The sequence below is a fragment of the Salvia miltiorrhiza genome, chromosome 7, assembly GCF_028751815.1.
Source record: "Salvia miltiorrhiza cultivar Shanhuang (shh) chromosome 7, IMPLAD_Smil_shh, whole genome shotgun sequence".
NCBI classification, from domain to species: Eukaryota; Viridiplantae; Streptophyta; class Magnoliopsida; order Lamiales; family Lamiaceae; genus Salvia; species Salvia miltiorrhiza.
The window spans coordinates 8,717,582-8,737,717 of NC_080393.1; the positions used below are offsets into that span (position 1 = coordinate 8,717,582).

Sequence of the window (20,136 nt, forward strand, 5' to 3'; positions counted from 1 at the left end):
ACTAACAACCAATACCTAAATTCTCTAAGAAAAATGAAATATTATTCCATCCAAATAAAAGTAATAATATACGTTTGAAAAATCTCAGATGAAGACAAGAAAATTAACGTAACGCTTCACTTAACATCTCAGGTGTTTTTCATCACAGTATTTATAATAACTACATTTCAAATTTCGTTTCACAATTTCATGCAAATTGAATAATGTGATGATCTTGTATAGTTTGTATATATAAGCTTCGAAGATATTATGCCAAAAGCTGGTCTGCAGATAGCTCAATAATAGAAACTGAGAAAATAAACAATATAAATGGCTTCTGCAAAAGCATTTTCTTTCCCGCAAAGAGTAAATAGATATCACTATGGGCATGTTTGTTTCGCACGGATTCTGGCCTGGGAAAGTAATCTGATTCCAAAATATTAAATTCCTGTGTTTGGTTAAATTTTTATGAGTCAAGGAAAGTAATAAGAATCCTGAAAACAAGGAAAGTAGTGCAACTTTCCAGGATTCTTATTCTCTAGCTTTTCTTAGGTATTCTTTTTCCTCATTCTCAGGATTCTTATTTATTTGTATTATTTTATAATAAAATGTAAATTATAATTTTTATTTAGTTGGAATTTAATGTTTCTATTATTATTATTATTATTATTATTATTATTATTATTATTATTATTATTATTATTATGTAAGAAAATTTGAATTTAATTTTAGAATTATAAATCATATAATTAACCTTAATAATGTACTTTGTTGTTACTAAAAAAATTATAGAGAAATTTATTATAAAGATTAAATTACAATTTAATTCTTATATATATTGATTAATTATATTTATTTAATGATACAAATCCAAAATACTAATAAATATTTTTGGTATTTCCAAACACTGGAAAATGAATCTATTAGGATTCATTTTCCACGGAATCATTTTCCTGGGAATAACAATCTCAATTCACATTACTTTCCTGGCAAACAAACATGCCCTATATGGAATAACAAATACTATATGATCTCTTCTACTTGAAGAATACATAGGTACAAAATACTTACAAGTTTCATGCAAACTACATCATACAGCTTCCAGCAATGCAGAAATAAATATTTAAAGGCAGCTGCAAATCTCAATGCTAGAATTTAGAAAGTAAAAACTAGATAATGATTGTTGTGGAATATGAGTATTAGTCGATGGTTGTCTGTTTTAGCCTTTTGGGTAGCGGCCTCTTGTCTTCCTCATATTTTCTCCTCAGATTCTTCAGATCTTCTTCACTCAAGTTTCCCTTGAGCCTTTTGTTTAACTCATATGCTTCATACAATATCTGTTTGCATTCTTTACTAGCAAGATTATGGTCACCACTGGACAGAAATAAATCAAGTGAGTATTTACGGTTGGTGGGAAACTAGGTAAACAAACTAACATGGAGATTCATAAAGAGAAATTTGTGCCTTAAAGCCTGAAAAATAATAAATAATTATCACATCATCATGAAAGAAAAAGAAAATCTAATTGAATTAAAATTTAGAGAACTAAAGAAGCCATCAATTTTCCAAAGAAAAACATCATACTGTCAAAACCAAGCTGCAGGGATCGTAATACAACACAATCTTCCATATATTATCTAAGGTGAATCTCTGGAAAACATCCTGCAAATCCAAATCCTTTCCTTTTGCGCAGAAATGATCCAGATCCGGGAATAGGCCGGCTTCCACCTTGTTCGTCTATGTCCTTCTTCCATCGAAAATGCTTGACCCACAAGACGAATTCAAACTCATCTTGCTTCTCAATTGCGTTAAATTGTGGCATTAATATGACGTGTAATCACAATTCAAAAATAATGAATTTGGACAGAGACCGTCCACATTTAAAAAAAAAAAAAAAAAAAAAAAAAAATCTTCACCTCCAGCAGATTAAAAACTCTGAAACTCAGCATCTTGAAGATTGATTTGGACAATTCATCATGATAATCGAAAAGAACGAACATCATATCTTTGAAGGGCCTCGGTCGATCTTCTCCTTCAAAATTGTCCAGTATATAACAATCTAAAGATACTCCAAATTCAACTCAAAGAGTTCAATAATCAAGATCCTTAGTGATGAAGATGCATGTAATGAACTGGATTGAGGAAAAACAAAACCAATCAGCATAAAGTAGTTCTGCAAATGAATGAATTAATCAATCAATTATTTAAAAGAACATGTGGTTCATTTATGCGTCATATGAACTATACAATGTCAAAGTAGATTTACAAAATCATGCAAGATTTGTGTCCTTATCAGCATTCAAACTGATACCTTGAAAGGCTACAAAATTCACTTCCTTATTCTTGGGTCACGACTAAGACCGTGTTTTTTTAGAGTTCCGATGTAATTTCTCATGAGCGAAAGCTTGTTGCTACCAAGATAATAAAAGTAATCCCATGTGAAGATCCCTGTTTTATGCAAGTCATCGAAAAGTAATCTACATCAATCACAGACAACACTGCCATGAGTATATAATAAGGAACACTTCTTGTAAATGGCTTCTCTTAAGATCAATGGAATTATAGTACCTCACTCCATAGTTTCCCACAGGTTCTGCAGACATGATCCCAACATCACGCCTCCCGGCTATAACCTGATCAATGCTCAAGTTACTTTCTATGGAAGGGAAAAATAAGCAGAGGGTGGGTCAAAAGGTTCCAATTTCATGCACCTATGATTATTTTTTCACCACATCCAATGTTAATATACAAACAAATTTTTGACCCTTCCACTCCCAAGTCATTTAACCATCATATGAGTCTTCGTATTGTTGTATCATTTGCTATAATGGATGCTGAGAAGAATGCTGTATGAATTTTAGTTACCTTTTCTCCTCCAACTGATCTGATCTTACTGTCAACTGCAGGGCTATATACTCGCAAGTATTCAGCTGACAGATTATATGCACTGCCGTTATCAAATTCCACCTCCACCTGGGAGAATGTTCATACAACAAAGCAAAAATATGATAAAGAATATTTACACGACACAGTAAAAATTGAAGCCATTATAGTCTACACAAGAACTATGACTTGAATTCAATTTTGAGCTCTATTCTTCACTTATGATTTCATTTAATGAAACTGATAGTATATGAATACTACAAAAAATTATCAGTATTTGAGATGTTCATAATATCATATGATTTGTACACCAGAATTTCTTACAATATTACAAAAAAAGTAGCATATGCTTTATGAATCCACACAAGCTGCAGAATCTGCAAGCAAGATAAATCTCAGAACACGGCTTCTCAAGCTGATAATTGATGTATCTATCTCCTAACATCCTTATTACTTCTAGCTAGTGCTGCTATGCATTATTAGCACCATGAATCGGAATCATGAATCATGCTTTTCTTCAACAAAACAACCGCGAACGATAAAAAGTATTGGCAACTTCAACCACGAGAAATGTAACTGGTATCACAAGTACAAAAGTAGGGATTCATTTCCTTAGTTAACAAACCACCCTATAGAGTATAGAACACTTTTCAACATAGATCGAGTACGAGAACATGGATGAGTTTCAAGAATGTCCAAAATCTGTGCTTCTTGCTCCTTCGATTTGGCTCAAAGTCATTGAGGTAACACCTATAGCTACTTCAATTATGCTAAAATGATGAAACAATTCTACTACTGTAAAAGGATTCAACTTCCTCATCACACATCCATTTACACACAATAAAATTTCAAAATAAATAAATGAATAACAAAACAAAGCAAAATCAGGCAATGAACGACAAATTAACAAGACACTTAAGTGATTAAATGTGTAAAGACAAGAACTAGCCGGAAATATAAAATAATAAACAGAAAAAAAAAAAAAAATCCTTACTGATTTAGGAGCGTGAAGAGAGAGTTTGGTGAGGTGAGGGCACTCGGCCACCGTCTGTACACAACGAATCGCGCTGTTGAGAGTTCGCCCCATCATTCCAACTCTCTCTCTCTCTCTCTAATTGATGGCTGTGAAACAGTGAGAGTGACTGTATTTGATCTAACCAGTCCGTAACAGTATTTTATAATTATACTTTTCATTTGTAAAACAATATGAGAATTGGATCAAGTTAATAAATCAATTATTATTATTATTATTATTATGACTTTAATATATAAAAATACAATTCGTACTCTCTAAAAACACAAAATCTCCTATACACCCAGGTATACCGTACACCCAGCTTGACCCGTACCCAAATCCTGACCTTCATGTAGAGATGGCAATCGGGTACGACGGGTACGGATAGTGGCTATCCATATCCATACCCGCGAACTAAATGGATAGTGGATTTTAACCAAAATATGAAGTACACATTATTATGATCATAGATATACATCATGCGAATACATATAAAGAACAGAATTTTATGAACATATATATAGATCACACCAATACATATATAATGATATTTCAATGGGTTGAGCAAGATTCCAACTAAGTTAAGAATTATCCCCAAAACTGTTACGGTCCCAACAATAATAATTAATAAGGCAGCTCCATGTTTTTACGTGCCTATTTGGATTACTGCTCTTTGCTAAGGTAGACTTAGCCAACTAAAAAACAAAGGATTGGTATAGGCAGTACGTTTTTTGCCTCTTTAATAAAAAACAAACAAGAATATGGGAGTAAATGCAGCCGTGCCAAAAGTAGGGATCAATATTGCGTGAAACGGTTAAGTCTATCGAACCAGCATAACTAGTGGCAAATTTGAGGGGATGGAAACATATTTGTTTTTACCATCCTGATATGGAACCTTCAAGTTAATATTTAAGTAGCATAATTCATTGCTTATCTATTCTGGTATGATCGGCACCTCAATTAGGAAACATGTATCTATTAACAACCATAAGACAAGGTCTAGAAACATCTTCTATACACCAGCTAAATATGTCGAACAGTCACTTGCATGGAAAAATACTAGTTTAATAAAAAGCAGCAAATATGCCACAATACATAGAAAAATATGAAGGCACTATAAATGCACTACAGAGTGATAAATCCTCTCTTCACATACACACAAACACGCACACAGAGTTTTCATGATCATTTACTAGAGTATTCTATGAGATATTCATTAATGTAAAAAAGCCACAGAGCGCCTCATGATGGTCCTTCGCATTTTTTCCTGCTTAGGCACAAAACCTTTACAAATAAGGCTCCTAGTTAAACAATAATTTATATAGACCCAATAGCTATAAGCATAGCCATTATTATAGTGGCTCCTAGGATATGACCCTATTTTCGAAATTTAATCTTACAACACTGGTGTCCTATACAAGTCAGATAATAAGAGATCCCTTCCCATTTATTCCAAAAATGATCTGCCATGTCACACTTTAGATTATTCTTTTTCTACAAATTAAGGCCACGTTTGGTTGGGTGTTTTTAGAGGTTGGAAAGGGGTTCAATTAATTAAATCCATTACTTGTTGTTTGGTTTGAATAATGAGTTAGCCATTACCCTTAATTGAGGGTAACCCAATCACTCAATCTGTTACCCCTCAAAATAGAGGGGAAACAAAAGAAAGGGAATTCCTTACTAATGATTCATTTCCATTGTTTAACCAAACACTCAATAAAAGTAATGGTTATTGTTACCATTCCACTCCTTTATTTGATTTTATTCTATTTTCATTCCTCTACTTGAACCAAACGAGCACTAAAATACAACAAAACATCTCATTACCTATGGACTATTAAGAGTCTAAAACGATCTCAAAGCACATAAAACATCGACAGAATTGTACCTATAACAAAAGGATTTAGCACTGACCTTTGTTCCAAATGGACCAGACGGATGGTTAATTTCCAGAATGTCCCTTCCCTAAACCAAATAAGCAACAGCAGTCAAAAATGTCAATCCGACAATAAGAGGAACATAAGCAACACTCAAAAACGGTAAAAACGACGCACTTCAAGCTCGGCCTCAAGCTCTTCGCGCTCATGACCAGTAGCAATCGGCACTATATCCTCCACCTTTTTAGGCACATTCCCTATCCAACAAAAAAAACACATTCCCTTAAAACCCACAAACAGCCAAAAAGAAAACGCGCAAACACTTCAAATAACATGGAAACGATCCTGAAAAGCCAAAAATTAGGGTTTAGAAGCACACCGGATTCAGAAGAGAAGTGGCGAGAAAAAACGGGGAGCGAACGGACAACATTCTCCGAAGGTGTGGAAGATCCGACGGAGAATTGGGCGATCTTGGAAGCGGATCGGGGCGGGGCGAGAGTGCGGAGCCGGACAGCAAGCCTTCTGAACATGATTCGGATCCGATTGTGTTGTGGGATGTGATCTAAGGTCTCCCCCTTTGATCGAGGACAGCCTGTTTCTCTCTCTAGAAAGAATAGTCGTAGAAAGGGGGAATGCAAGAGGAGCAGGAGAAGCAGAAGAAGAAGAGTGAGAGAGGAGGCGTTGGGCAGGGCAAAGTGAGGAGTAGGGTGGCTCAATTTGCAAATCGCGCGGTTGACTCACACGCGTGGAGACTGTCGCACGTGTGTTGCCCTTACATTAACCTCGGATCTAACGTTTTTAGTCGTTTGACTAAATTTGTTTTACGAACACAATGCTAGTATACGTGACACGTCATATCACATTCAAGCATAATCATCAAATAAGATTATTAGTCACAATCACAATCCTAATACTAACATTTAATTACGATTCATTAATCTTCAATTACATTTATAAATTCTCAATCAACTTTTCTTTAAATGTGCAGTCACCTGCACACTGCTTTTGAGCTGAGAAATGGTACTTTTGAACTAACAATCAATACCTAAATTCTCTAAGAAAAATAAAATATTATTCCATCCAAATAAAAGTAACAATATAAGTTTGAAAAATCTCGGATGAAGACAAGAAAATTAACGTAACGCTTCATTTAACATCTAAGATGTTTTTCATCACAATATTTATAATAACTACATTTCAAATTTCGTTTCACAATTTCATGCAAATTGAATAATGTGATGATCTTGTATAGTTTGTATATATAAGCTTCGAAGATATTATGCCAAAAGCTGGTCTGTAGATGGCTCAATAATAGAAACTGAGAAAATAAGCAATATAAATGACTTATGCAAAAGCATTTTCTTTCCCGCAAAGAGTAAATAGATATAAATACTATATGATCTTTTCTACTTCAAGAATACATAGGTACAAAATACTTATAAGTTTCATGCAAACTACATCATACAGCTTCCAGCAATGCAAAAATAAATATTTAAAGACAGCTGCAAATCTCAATGCTAGAATTTAGAAAGTAAAAACTGGATAATGATTGTTGTGGAATATGAGTATTAGTCGATGGTGGTCTGTTTTAGCCTTTTGGGTAGCGGCCTCTTGTCTTCCTCATGTTTTCTCCTCAGATTCTTCAGATCTTCTTCACTCAAGTTTCCCTTGAGCCTTTTGTTTAACTCATATGCTTCATACAATATCTGTTTGCATTCTTTACTAGCAAGCTTATGGTCTACCACTGGACAAAAATAAATCAAGTGAGTATTTACTGTTGGTGGGAAACCTAGGTAAACAAACTAAAATGGAGATTCATAAAGAGAAATCTGTGCCTTAAAGCCTGAAAAATAATAAATAATTATCACATCATCATGCAAGAAAAAGAAAATCTAACTGAATTAAAATTTAGAGAACTAAAGAAGCCATCAATTTTTTAAAGAAAAACATCATACTGTCAAAACCCTATGATATATCAGGGTGCATACCATGGCAATATTAAACCTGCATTTACTAAGTGAAGAACGATTATGGATGCCAACAGAGTGTTACTTAAAAGCAAGACATGTAAGGCAATAAACCTGGCTTTGGATAATCTTTTCCAATTATGCATTTTGCTTTAACTTGTACGCTCACAGGAGCGGTCCATGGTTCATAGATATACTCCTTAGGCATGTCTGCAACACCAACGTCACCTTCAAACCAACACGCATGAAAAGTTGACGAATCATAAAGCAGCAATAAATGAGCGTACCTTTTAGTATTGGGAGAAAATGCCTAATATAGTTTCCATTAGGGTCGTATTTTTTCCCGAATGAAATTGGAGAATAGATGCGGTTATACTGGAAAAAGAAACAAGAAAGATGATCAGAATTTATCTGTTTATGACCTAAGCTACCATAGCCCATAGGTTCATCTGATTGGAAATTAGAAATCCTAAAAGTGTCAACACATGGTATAGTAACAACCCCTCAAATGTACCATCATTAACTAAAACCCAGCTGACTAGTTCATGAATATCACCATGAGTATGAAGAGAATAGGCTAAGTTTTTTGTAGACCTGGTAAAAGAATGATGAGCATGATAGCCACAACCAGTTTCCGTTATTGATAGCCCAATCCGAATCAATAAGAAGTCTCTCAAAAACATCACGTCCTTTTTCCCAGTGCACAAACTGTGAAGAAAGCCACCACACTATCAACCAAAGAGAGTAACAGATGTATCTGGATGTAACATATGCTTCTGAACTCATTTACCAGATCTCCACGAGTTAGGAAACAAGCAACACAGTGTCGAGCAAGATGGTGCATCCAGCCCCACTTCCGAAGCTGTTAGACCAAAATTAAGCGTAGATGTAAAGGTTGTCCAAAGTAACCATGACAGAACTAGCAGACATGTCACAAGATTGAGGATTTGGCCAAATTTCAAATCTGACCTGCATCATTATGGCATCAATCCAAGGAAATCCTGTCCTGGCATCTATCCATGCACCAAGCAGTTCGTCATCATTTTTCCATGGTATCTATACAAAAGAATTGAATTAAAATACCAGGATATGTAGAACATGGCCTACCCTGAGATTTCTCTATGTGGTAGATTACTTTCGACCATTACCACTCAAAAGTTGTAGTAATACAATCTGAGGTACAAAAATCACGATTTCCCTATATGTAAGTTAATGGGATGGGCCTAGAAAGTTCATATTTCATTGTAACATCAAAATTTCTCTGAGTGTCATTTCCATTGCCAAACTAAGGATAAACATAAATTACTTAGAAAATCATACAAGATTAATTGAGCTTGTCATTTAATGTCTGACTATTTAAGTAAAGCTGTAGACAAAGTATGCAATGTTATTTCCTGAATGAGAACATGAAATTAATGGAAAGAAAAGAAAAAAGAATACAACAGAGAAAGACAAACGACCTATGGATCATTCTTTTATAGCAGTCGTGTTACTGAATCTTACTGGATAAATCATGTTTTGTAATTCAAGTGTGAAAACATAGGCATATTCTGGAAACATAAAATGCAGTCGTTATTAGTACCTGTTTGCAAATATTATTGTCCTTCATTTGATCAAAATTAGGAGTACCAAAAGCCACTGTGTAGAAAAAATCTCGCCATAACAACTACAGCATTTCAGAGTGTCAGTTCAATGAATTCATGACATTGATTGTTAAACAAGTTAAATTAACCTGTCCAAGAAGGGAAACTGGGGGTGATGTGTGTGTTTTGCAATTTCTCTGAACTTCTTGAATACATTGGTAGAAGTACCTGGAAGAAACACAGCCGAACTTCCAACAATTTGGAGATAGACAAGATTAGGAGGCATCAAGAAAATAAACAGATTGAAAACACTATGCATAACCTACTTTTAAGTAAGGTGATAAAACAGTTGTTGCTGGTTTTATAAATGAAGATGGATCACCCTTGGGTTTCTCAAAATTAGCCACCCACTCCTGCAAAATGAGAGGTATATCACATACGATATGTGCAGATGCTAGCAGAACCATGTACCAAAAATCAATCAAAGTCACGAACTAGACCCTTTACAATGTACAGGCCAATAGAACAGAGTCATATCTGAAGTGAAGAGGTCCGTTCATTAAAGATTATTGCAGAACATAATATAACAGTAAGATAGACAGATAAATGCACCATAGGAAATATCAATTAGCTGAAGTTTCGGGAGAATGGAGAATGTCTTCATGAATACCTTGTTTTCCACAGAAGCTTTCAACCTTCTTAATCCTTCTGATTCACCACCTTTGAATGGGGTCTTCTCATCCTGTTAATCGGGTGTTTGTTACAGAGAGTTTGAATTCGGCAAACTATTTAATGAAGAAGTCATTCCATACCTCTGGTGTGTCCTCATAGCCAAGCTCCTTGATTGATGGGACTTCAGTGATTGGGCATTTCCCAACATTTCCAACAACTGGGAGCCAGTTGAGATCAGTTACAAGGGGAGATGAGGCCCAAGAGGGCTCCCCAGCAAGTTTGACAAAAGATTGATAAGTCGAAGGTGGTTTTCCGCCGTTCTAGGATCAAATAATGAAATGGAGTCAACGAAAAGAAGATATTGAAGAAGAATATAACTTTTAGTAACTAACTTGGCTTCTCCAAGTAGTAGGGAAACCAATAATCTTTCAACAACCATACTAACCTTCTCTATGATATCTGCAGGATTGAAGAGTGTATGACTCACAGGAGAGTAAATCTCTATACCGGCAGCAGTAGCATATTTCTGTAGGAGCCAGTATTAAACCCTCTGCTTAGAGTATATAGATGAAAAGTCGAAAACTGCTAAATCCTTGTCCAATCAAAGAATTAAATTATGGCTATATCCTCGGTTACATTGTGACTAGCAGAGACATAAAAAATTTATAAATGCATTATGATTCCGAAAAATACTTACTTTGACTTTGTCATCCAAAGCTTGATAATACGGCTCGGTGTCAAACTCAAAACATAGCTTCTTTATGCTCCACTGGTGTTTCAGTATGAAATAGATGATATTATGATACAAACTTAGAACTTACAAAGTAATAAACACACTGTAGACCAATCATGACTACTATCAGATTAGATCTTGGAACTTAACATTTACCACATGAATGTACTCATTCAGTTTGTCCTAAATCTCAATTTGAATATCACATATAACCGCTTTGTGCTGGATTTGTAAGAGTTGCGTAAAATATTCAAAAATGTCATGTTTCATCCAACAGAAATGCATGCATCACCAATCAACAGGATTTATGATCATAATGAAGGAGACTTCGAGAATAACACACAGCAGTTACATATTCATCCAGGTAGGCAGTTGCATGGAGACTTCCAAGGTGATGTAACTGAACACAAAAAAATTACTTAATCTCAACACAAACGATAGCGAAACACTTGCCTTTCCTTGAACCAACAGCTAAAGTCTGTGCATTTTTACAGTAATCAATTAATTCCAGTAACTAATTTCCAAAGGATGGAGATCATCTCTGAGAGACACAGAAATCTAAACTATCACAACTAAATTCCAAATGCACAAGTACAAGTCTAAAATCCCCACATTAGGGGTGAAAGCAGATTTACACTATAGCTTAGATGAAACTTTTGGTCAAGCTACTACTTAATAATAAGGAGTTTGATCATTCTAAGAAGCCAAATGAAACTGCATTGTACGCCGCCTTGTAAATGCTATACACACCAAATGTAGCATCGACTATGTTACTGAAACACAAGAGCTCAAACTAAGATAAAGTGATAAACAAACCAATACACGAAGCTTAAACGAGCTTCCAGCAATCGGTTTCAACTCAAAAGTCGGATCCAAATTCTCAAACGACTAAATTAATTACCTCATTCAAGCAGCGAAACAACACCTCGCTGGGCTCACCCTTGAGCACCAGCAAGCGCGATCCTAGTCTCTTGAGATTAAGGTCGAGATCCGCCAGACTCTCGAGCAGGAACCTGATCCGGTTCAACCCGGCCCGGATAGACCCGGGGGAGAAAGCGCTTGGTTCGGGCTCCATGTAGTGCGGGTCGATCACGAAAACCGGGTACAAAACACTCGACCCACTGACCGCGTACTCCAGCGCCGGGTTGTCGTGAATCCGGAGCCCTTTCCTGAACCAAATCAGGGAGTTCGACCCGGATGCCATTGTCGGGTACGGGGGCGAGCGGAGCGGGATAGTGGGGAGGCGCATTTAGTTACGGTTGGAGTTCGGAAAGGGAGTGGTTTTAAAACGCTCGACTTGTTTCCCGCCACAAAGTGGAAGAAGAGGGCTGTACTATTGTGCGCCAGGGGTTGATGGGTGTGAAGTGGTCTGATAATAGCCGTTCAACAAGGTGCTATCGTGTGCGCTGCGCATTCCGCGTAGGATAGTGGAACTAGGGAAGTAAATGGTTGGATCGGCTGAGAAATTGCCACGTCGCATCTGCGCAAAACACTAGCTCTTTATTAATGCATCTTAGAAGTAGATTTCAAAAAAAAAAAAAAAAAAGCAAAAAAGGATGAAGGAGTATGGTTAATAAAATAGGGTAAAATTTAAACATGTTCCATTATTTCTGTACAAACGTGAAAATTTCACTCAGTTCAAGAAAAGTCTTTTTTTCCCGAATACAAAGCAAACTATACAATTTTCCCGAATACTTATTCCATAATCCAAGATGAATTGTGTATTAGACCATTTGATTTTTATTTTTCGTCAATTATATTATCTTATTGGATGTTATAACCGGGTACACGATCGAGATATTACAAAATATTTATTTTGAGAAATTACGATTCAAAATAATTGAAAATATTACAAAGTAAATAATTTGAGAAATTACAACTCAAATAATTTGATACAACTGAAATACACTGTATAAATAAATTATACGTATAAACAAAGTCGAGTCGAGATGAATCTCTTCCCGCAAGAAGATTATCGCCCCGGTAGTGCTCTTCGGTTTGGCGTATCTTCCCCAAAAATAAAACGACTACGTCTCGTCAGATGTAGCACCACAATCCGGCGAGCTCCGGCGAACTAAATAGGATCAAGAACTGAGCACAAGTGTTGTGCAGAGAGTGTGTGTGTAGAAATGGCAGAATGCAGTATTTCTTTTTGTGTGTCTTCTGCAAGCTTTCCAGAGGTCTATTTATAGACATGTGGTAAGTATGAATTCAAAACCTTGAATTCTACTCCGACGGCTGGAAGCCGTAAATGTTGAAGATGATGGCCGGTGGGCGCAGTCATTGAAGAAACTTAGCTGCAAAATTGAAGTTGCCATGCAGAAGTTGTAGCTGGCGTGCTTCTGCTACTGCCTCTTCTGCTGCAGCTGTCAACTGTTGCTGTGGGCTGGGCTTGGGTAAAACAATCAGTTGGGCCAAAATAATAAATCATGTTGGGCTAAAATAAAAGCCCAATGGAGTTGGTCCAAAAAATAGTTTGGGCCCCAAACACCACCCCAAAGCACCAATTGCCAAGATCCAAGTCCTTGGCCGCGGCCCGTACCCGACCCGCCCGTCCGGCGGCGGCGACGTCGTCGTCCGTCCGTCCGATCGATCGATCGTCGTCGGCGGCGGCGCGCGTGTGTGTGTGCGCGCGAGGCTAGTACTTAGATCAAGCCCACTAGCAAGCCCACAAGTCAATTTATCAACTCCATGTGCTTTGCTATTCTTATACATGAAAAACATCTCTATGTTTTCCAATGTGGGATAACATAACAAATGTTATTTTTCCTCTTCAACATCCAAACTTTGACATACAATATCTCACTCATCGGAAATCGGTTTTGAGACTTCAAGTATATCACGTTGATCTACTCGAGATGTAGATTAACATCCAATAATTATTTTAATTAAATAATAAATATTTAATTAAATAATAATTTTCAGATATGGCTTAAAACCATATTTCCAACAATCCCCCACATGAGTGAGAAATCAGTATGCGAAAGTATGCAAACACTTAGCTCAGTCCTCTTAAGAGACAACATTGCATTTGGAAAGGTAGCTTGTGGCTTTGAACCTGCCATAGTCAATATTATCGAGTATACCGGCAGCCTAGTGGATTGTGTTCCTTGAACTAGTCCTCATCGGTGTATACTTAGTCAACAATATTGACACAATATTGCTTCAATCCTTATTCGTTCTCACGTTTGTGTCCATTACTGGCCTTGGAACACCTCTTTGGATTCATAAGTGTTTCAATCGAAGCGGCCCCACTTCACACTTACATAGGTGACTCTTAACTCAAGTATCCTGCTATACTTGTCCTCTTCGAGGAGTTCTAGAGTCATTAAAAGTCAAAGACTTAACCTCACCACGTGCAGGTTTCCGAACACTCACTGTTCTACAAGGAATAGGCAATTCGAGTGTTCAACACACGGATTTTCATAGCTTAGTTGTCCCATTGAACCAAGTTCTTGGGATCCTCCAGTCATCATGGTTGGGTTGCCACTATGATTATCCTTAATTTGTGGACTTCAAACCCATTCCCCCTAACAGTTTATACATCTGATCTCGATGGATACTTTTTGTCAAAGGATCCGCTATGTTATCAATTGATCTTATATAATCAATTGAGATAACTCCACTAGTGATCAAATGTCTCACGGTATTATGACGTCGACGAATATGTCTCGACTTACCGTTATACAAATGGTTTTGTGCTCGTCCGATAGCAGCTTGACTATCACAATGAATTATTACGGACGACACAGGTTTCGACCAACATGGAATATCCTCGAGGAAATTTTTAAGCCACTCGGCTTCTTCACCAGCTTTATCCAAAGCTATGAATTCTGATTCCATGGTCGATCTAGCAATACATGTTTGCTTCTTGGATTTCCAAGACACAGCACCACCCCCCACAGTGAATACATAACCGCTCGTTGAAAACGAGTCTTTGGCATCAGATATCCAATTTGCATCACAGTACCCTTCAAGTACAGAGGGTTCCCTAGTATAATGAATCGCATAGTTTTGAGTATATTTCAAATATCTCAAAACCCTTTCAAGAGCTTTCCAATGTTCATTACTAGGGTTAGCTGTAAAGCTGCCCAACTTGTTGACCGAGCATGCTATATCGGGACGAGTGCAATTTGTTAGATACAACAAGCTCCCAATAATCTTCGCATATTCTATCGCATCAACAGGTTCTCCCTTGTGTACACTCAAATGCACACTAGGTTCCCATGGTGTCTTAGCTATTAGCTTGTCAAAAGCGTTGAATTTCTTTAACACTTTCTCAACGTAGTGAGATTGTGTTATAGTAATACCATCAGGTCTTCTTAGAATTTTAATTCCAAGGATAACATCAGCTAAGCCCATATCTTTCATGCTAAAATTTGTACTTAGCATGCCTTTGGTTTCTTGAATCACTCGGGAATTACTTCCCATGATGAGCATGTCATCTACATAAAGACAAACAATAACATATTCGTTATTAGAATTCTTAATGTAGACACATTTATCGCACTCATTGATTCTGAATCCATTTGACAACATTACACTGTCAAATTTTAAATGCCATTGAAGCGGTGCTTGCTTCAACCCATATAAAGACCTTTGAAGTTTGCATACTTTGTGCTCTTGCCCAGGTACTACAAACCCTTCAGGTTGCTTCATATATATTTCATCTTCCAACTCGCCATACAAGAACGCAGTTTTCACATCCATTTGGTGAATCTCGAGATTGTGCAAGGCAGCAATAGCGAGAAGCATCCGAATAGATGTTAGTCTGGTCACAGGTGAATAGGTATCGAAGAAATCGTACCCTTCTTTCTGCCTGAAACCTTGAACGACAAGTCGGGCTTTGTACTTATCTATAGTACCATCAGATTTGTACTTCTTCTTTAGGATCCATTTGCATCCTAAAGCTTTACTTCCAGGTGGTAGATCCACTAACACCCAAGTATGATTCTGCATAATGGAATCAATCTCAATATCGATGGCTTCTTTCCAGAGAGCTGCATCTGAGCCAGACATAGCTTCTTTAATCGTCACCGGTTCGCCATCTAGCATCAAGACAACATAATCCGGTCCATAGACATTAGCTTTTCTAACTCGTTCCCCACGTCTCGGTTCTACATCCATAGGTTTAGACCTTGGTCTTTTCCTATTAGGTGGTACATGATTAGAACCCGTGGCATCATCTACTTGAGTAGAATTACTAGCTACTTCCATAGGTTTAGAACCTGTAGCATCACCATCAACTCCATCATTAGAGTTCGATGTACCTTTATCCTTGTTAGGATAGATATTTTCAAAGAATATAGCATTCCTTGATTCTATCGTTGTCCCAACATGTATATCAGGTATCTCCGATCTGTGCACTATAAAACGATAGGCACTGCTATTAAGTGCATGACCAATGAAGATACAATCCACCGTTTTAGGTCCTATTGTAACTTGCTTTGGTAAAGGCACTTCTACCTTGGCTAAACACCCCCACACTTTGAGGTATTTATACGAAGGTTTCCTTCCTTTCCATAGCTCATAGGGAGTTACATCTTTCCCTTTGAGTGGAATCTTGTTCAAGATATAGTTGGCCGTTAAGACAGCTTCCCCCCACATGTTCTGGGGTAATCCTGAACTAATCAACAAGGCATTCATCATCTCCTTAAGAGTTCGATTCTTGCGTTCAGCAACGCCGTTAGATTGTGGTGAATAAGGAGCCGTCGTTTGATGGATTATACCACTTTCGTTGCATAATTCAGCAAACGGAGCTACATATTCTCCACCTCTATCACTTCGAACCATCTTAATTCGACATCCAAGTTGATTCTCGGCTTCATTTTTGAAGTTTCTAAAAGCTTCAATAGCCTCATCTTTACTTTTCAATAAGTAAAGGTAACAATACTTTGTGCAATCGTCTATAAAGGTGATAAAGTACTTCTTGCCACCTCTAGTTTGCACGAACTTTAAATCACAAACATCGGTGTGAATAAGTTCCAATGGTTGAGTGCTCCTTTCTACCGATTTAAACGGTAACTTAGCCATTTTGGCTTCAACACAAACTTCACATTTTACTTGTGAGTTGTATTCATCAACTTTTAGTAAATTCATTTTTACTAATCTCTTTATAGCATTTAGATTAACATGTCCAAGTCTACAATGCCATAAATCAGAACACTCAATCAAGTAAGCAGAAGAGGTTGATGCATCTTTATTGATTTTAGCCTTGGCAGGCTTACAAGCTCTTACACCAAGTTTGAAAAGTCCTTCGGAGGCATAGCCTTTCCCTAGGAACTTTCCCCACTTGCGTATTACAACATAGTCAGATTTGAACAACAATTCAAAATCCTTATTCGTAAGCCTAAAGCCCGAAATTAAATTCTTTCGGACAGTTGGAACGTGTAATACGTCTTTCAATGTGATCTCCACGCCCGACGTGAGTTGAAGAATCACATCTCCCATGCCAAGGACTTGGGATGTCCGCTCGCTAGCCTCCATTATCGTTTTGTTTTCCACTTCCTTGTAGTTGTGGAACAACTCACGATTTATGCATATATGGACGGTAGCGCCGGTATCCACGAACCAAGCGTTCGGGTTGTCCACATGATTCACCTCGGAGATCATGGCAGCAAAGTCATCGTGGTTCCAATCGTCGAAGTCCTTCTCGACGTTGTTCACGTTGCCATTTGCTTTCTTCCGCTTTGGCTTGCGGCAATCCTTAGCCATGTGACCTTTTTTGTCACAATTATAACATACACCATCAAACTTTGATGGTTGACTACCGCTTTGCTTCCCTTTACCCTTATTATTAGGGTTAGGGCGACCACGTTTGTTGGAGGGACCGCCTTTCTCGGCGAGATTGGCATTTGCCTCCATCGGAGCTTTTCCCTTTTGATCACGACTTCTCACGTGATCCTCCATTTGAAGCTTGGATAACAATATCGGCACGGACATCTCCGAGCGCTCATGCTTCAAAAGGTTTTGAAATTTCCTCCAACTAGGAGGTAATTTCTCTATGATGATTGCAACGAGCAATGCATCCGCCAAGGGCATCCCTTCGGCTTGAACCTCATGTGAAAGATTTTGGAACTCTTCCACTTGGTCCATCAATGGTCGGGAGTCAACCATTTTATATTCCAACCATTTGGCAACGACATACTTGGTAGTATTCGCCTTGTCCACTTGATACTTTAGATCAAGGGCCTCCCATAATTGTTTCGCGGTTTCATGAACCTTGAAAACACGGTAGAGCCGTTCGTCCAGAGACATGAGAACGGTGTTACGGCACAAGTAGTCGCCGCGACACCAATTCAAATATCCGGCACGAATTTCTTGGCTTGTCTCCCCTTCATCTTCACTCGGGGTTGGAGGTTTATCCTCCATTAAGAATCCGGCAAACCCCACGGTTGTGAGGTAGAATAGCATCTTCTCTTGCCAATATTTGAAGTTCTTGCCTGAGAACGTTGATGGTTTCTCGGCAAGACCAATAGTTCTAGATGTTGACGAAGAAGCCCCCGTTGATGCAAACGAGGAAAATATTGACGACGTGGTTGAACCGATGGTTGCAGAGGTGGTGGAGCCATCCATATTGACGTCGGTGTGAGCCATTTTTCGAACGTGTATCAACGGCAGAGAAATAATCTTCTTGCGATTGTTATAACCGGGTACACGATCGAGATATTACAAAATATTTATTTTGAGAAATTACGACTCAAAATAATTGAAAATATTACAAAGTAAATAATTTGAGAAATTACAACTCAAATAATTTGATACAACTGAAATACACTTTATAAATAAATTATACGTATAAACAAAGTCGAGTCGAGATGAATCTCTTCCCGCAAGAAGATTATCGCCCCGGTAGTGCTCTTCGGTTTGGCGTATCTTCCCCAAAGGTAAAACGACTACGTCTCGTCGGATATAGCACCACAATCCGGCGAGCTCCGGCGAACTAAATAGGATCAAGAACTGAGCACAAGTGTTGTGCAGAGAGTGTGTGTGTAGAAATGGCAGAATGCAGTATTTCTTTTTGTGTGTCTTCTGCAAGCTTTCCAGGGGTCTATTTATAGACATGTGGTAAGTATGAATTCAAAACCTTGAATTCTACTCCGACGGTTGGAAGCCGTAAATGTTGAAGATGATGGCCGGTGGGCGCAGTCATTGAAGAAACTTAGCTGCAAAATTGAAGTTGCCATGCAGAAGTCGTAGCTGGCGTGTTTCTGCTACTGCCTCTTCTGCTGTTGCTGTGGGTTGGGCCCCAAACACCACCCCAAAGCACCAATTGCCAATTGCCAAGATCCAAGATCCAAGTCCTTGGCCGCGGCCCGTACCCGACCCGCCCGCCCGCCCGTCCGGCGGCGACGTCGTCGTCGTCCGTCCGTCCGATCGATCGATCGATCGTCGTCGGCGGCGGCGCGCGAGGCTAGTACTTAGATCAAGCCCACTAGCAAGCCCACAAGTCAATTTATCAACTCCATGTGCTTTGCTATTCTTATACATGAAAAACATCTCTATGTTTTCCAATGTGGGATAACATAACAAATGTTATTTTCTCTCTTCAACATCCAAACTTTGACATATAATATCTCACTCATCGGAAATCGGTTTTGAGACTTCAAGTATATCACGTTGATCTACTCGAGATGTAGATTAACATCCAATAATTATTTTAATTAAATAATAAATATTTAATTAAATAATAATTTTCAGATATGGCTTAAAACCATATTTCCAACATTGGATACCATAGAAAATGATTAATTGTGTCAGATATTCATAGACACGTAGAACTAGCTGGAGATTAATGGTCGGAATATTTTGTAATTAAGAAAATAGCACTGTATATAGTGTTGAAGGGGAATAATTAAATATTCATAAAACAAAGCATATAACATGCTTCCTTATTTTCCTTTGCAAGGCAAGATCAAAACTCAAATGATACAATTTTAGGGTATATGTGTTGGTCTAACATTTGAGTGATTATGATTAAAAATTTTGTAATCGCGCCCATCATATTATGATCTTCAAAACCTCATTTAATAGTATTTATTCCAGGATATAATAACTATACAGTTGAAATAAATTAAGAGTAGTGCTATTTATACATATTACTAGTATTTGCACTCGTGCAATGCACGAAAAATATTTTTATATTTTATTATACATAAAGTTGATTATCATTTGATTATTATATAAAAAATTTAAATATAATTGCACGAAATGAGTACCCATTTGTGGACGGCACGGGTTTTAAGAAATGTATGGAGTGTAGTGTGAATAGTTTAAGGGTCCCACTTTTTGAGTGTATTAATTAAAGAGATGTGTGGGGTATACTTGCCAAAAAGGGAAATGGGTACTCATTTCGTGGACGGACGAAAAAGGAAATATGAGTACTCATTTCGTGGACGGATGGAGTATATTAAATGAGATGCTTTGA

At 37.6% G+C, this 20,136-nt stretch overlaps 2 protein-coding genes across 7 annotated transcripts; both read right to left on the reverse strand.

Annotated features, from left to right (window-relative positions):
- Positions 1–1,429: 1,429 nt before the first annotated feature.
- Positions 1,430–6,548, reverse strand: LOC130992340 (uncharacterized). Of its 6 annotated transcripts, none has more exons than XR_009091272.1 (8): positions 6,134–6,548; positions 5,932–6,011; positions 5,792–5,842; positions 3,857–3,973; positions 2,845–2,952; positions 2,548–2,612; positions 2,291–2,427; positions 1,430–2,111 (listed from the first exon to the last, which is right to left on the reverse strand). XR_009091272.1 is itself a non-coding variant. In XM_057916937.1 (8 exons), exons 1-7 carry the CDS (start codon positions 6,282–6,284, stop codon positions 2,309–2,311), a joined length of 720 nt encoding a protein of 239 aa, XP_057772920.1. In that variant the 5' UTR covers positions 6,285–6,548; the 3' UTR covers positions 1,430–2,111; positions 2,291–2,308. The 6 variants fall into 6 exon arrangements, 5 of the variants coding, with proteins under 5 accessions (XP_057772920.1, XP_057772921.1, XP_057772919.1 ...); XM_057916937.1 differs by having other exon boundaries at positions 2,291–2,456; XM_057916938.1 differs by lacking the exon at positions 1,430–2,111 and having other exon boundaries at positions 2,160–2,427.
- A 591-nt stretch (positions 6,549–7,139) lies between these two features.
- On the reverse strand, positions 7,140–12,458 carry LOC130992342 ((6-4)DNA photolyase). Its single transcript, XM_057916944.1, has 14 exons — positions 11,611–12,458; positions 10,674–10,745; positions 10,422–10,502; positions 10,117–10,296; positions 9,975–10,046; positions 9,631–9,717; positions 9,454–9,552; positions 9,304–9,387; positions 8,691–8,777; positions 8,512–8,583; positions 8,316–8,429; positions 8,009–8,096; positions 7,836–7,931; positions 7,140–7,498 (listed from the first exon to the last, which is right to left on the reverse strand). The coding sequence occupies exons 1-14, from the start codon at positions 11,956–11,958 to the stop codon at positions 7,323–7,325; spliced, it is 1,656 nt and encodes a 551-aa protein (XP_057772927.1). The 5' UTR covers positions 11,959–12,458; the 3' UTR covers positions 7,140–7,322.
- Between the last annotated feature and the right edge of the window lie 7,678 nt (positions 12,459–20,136).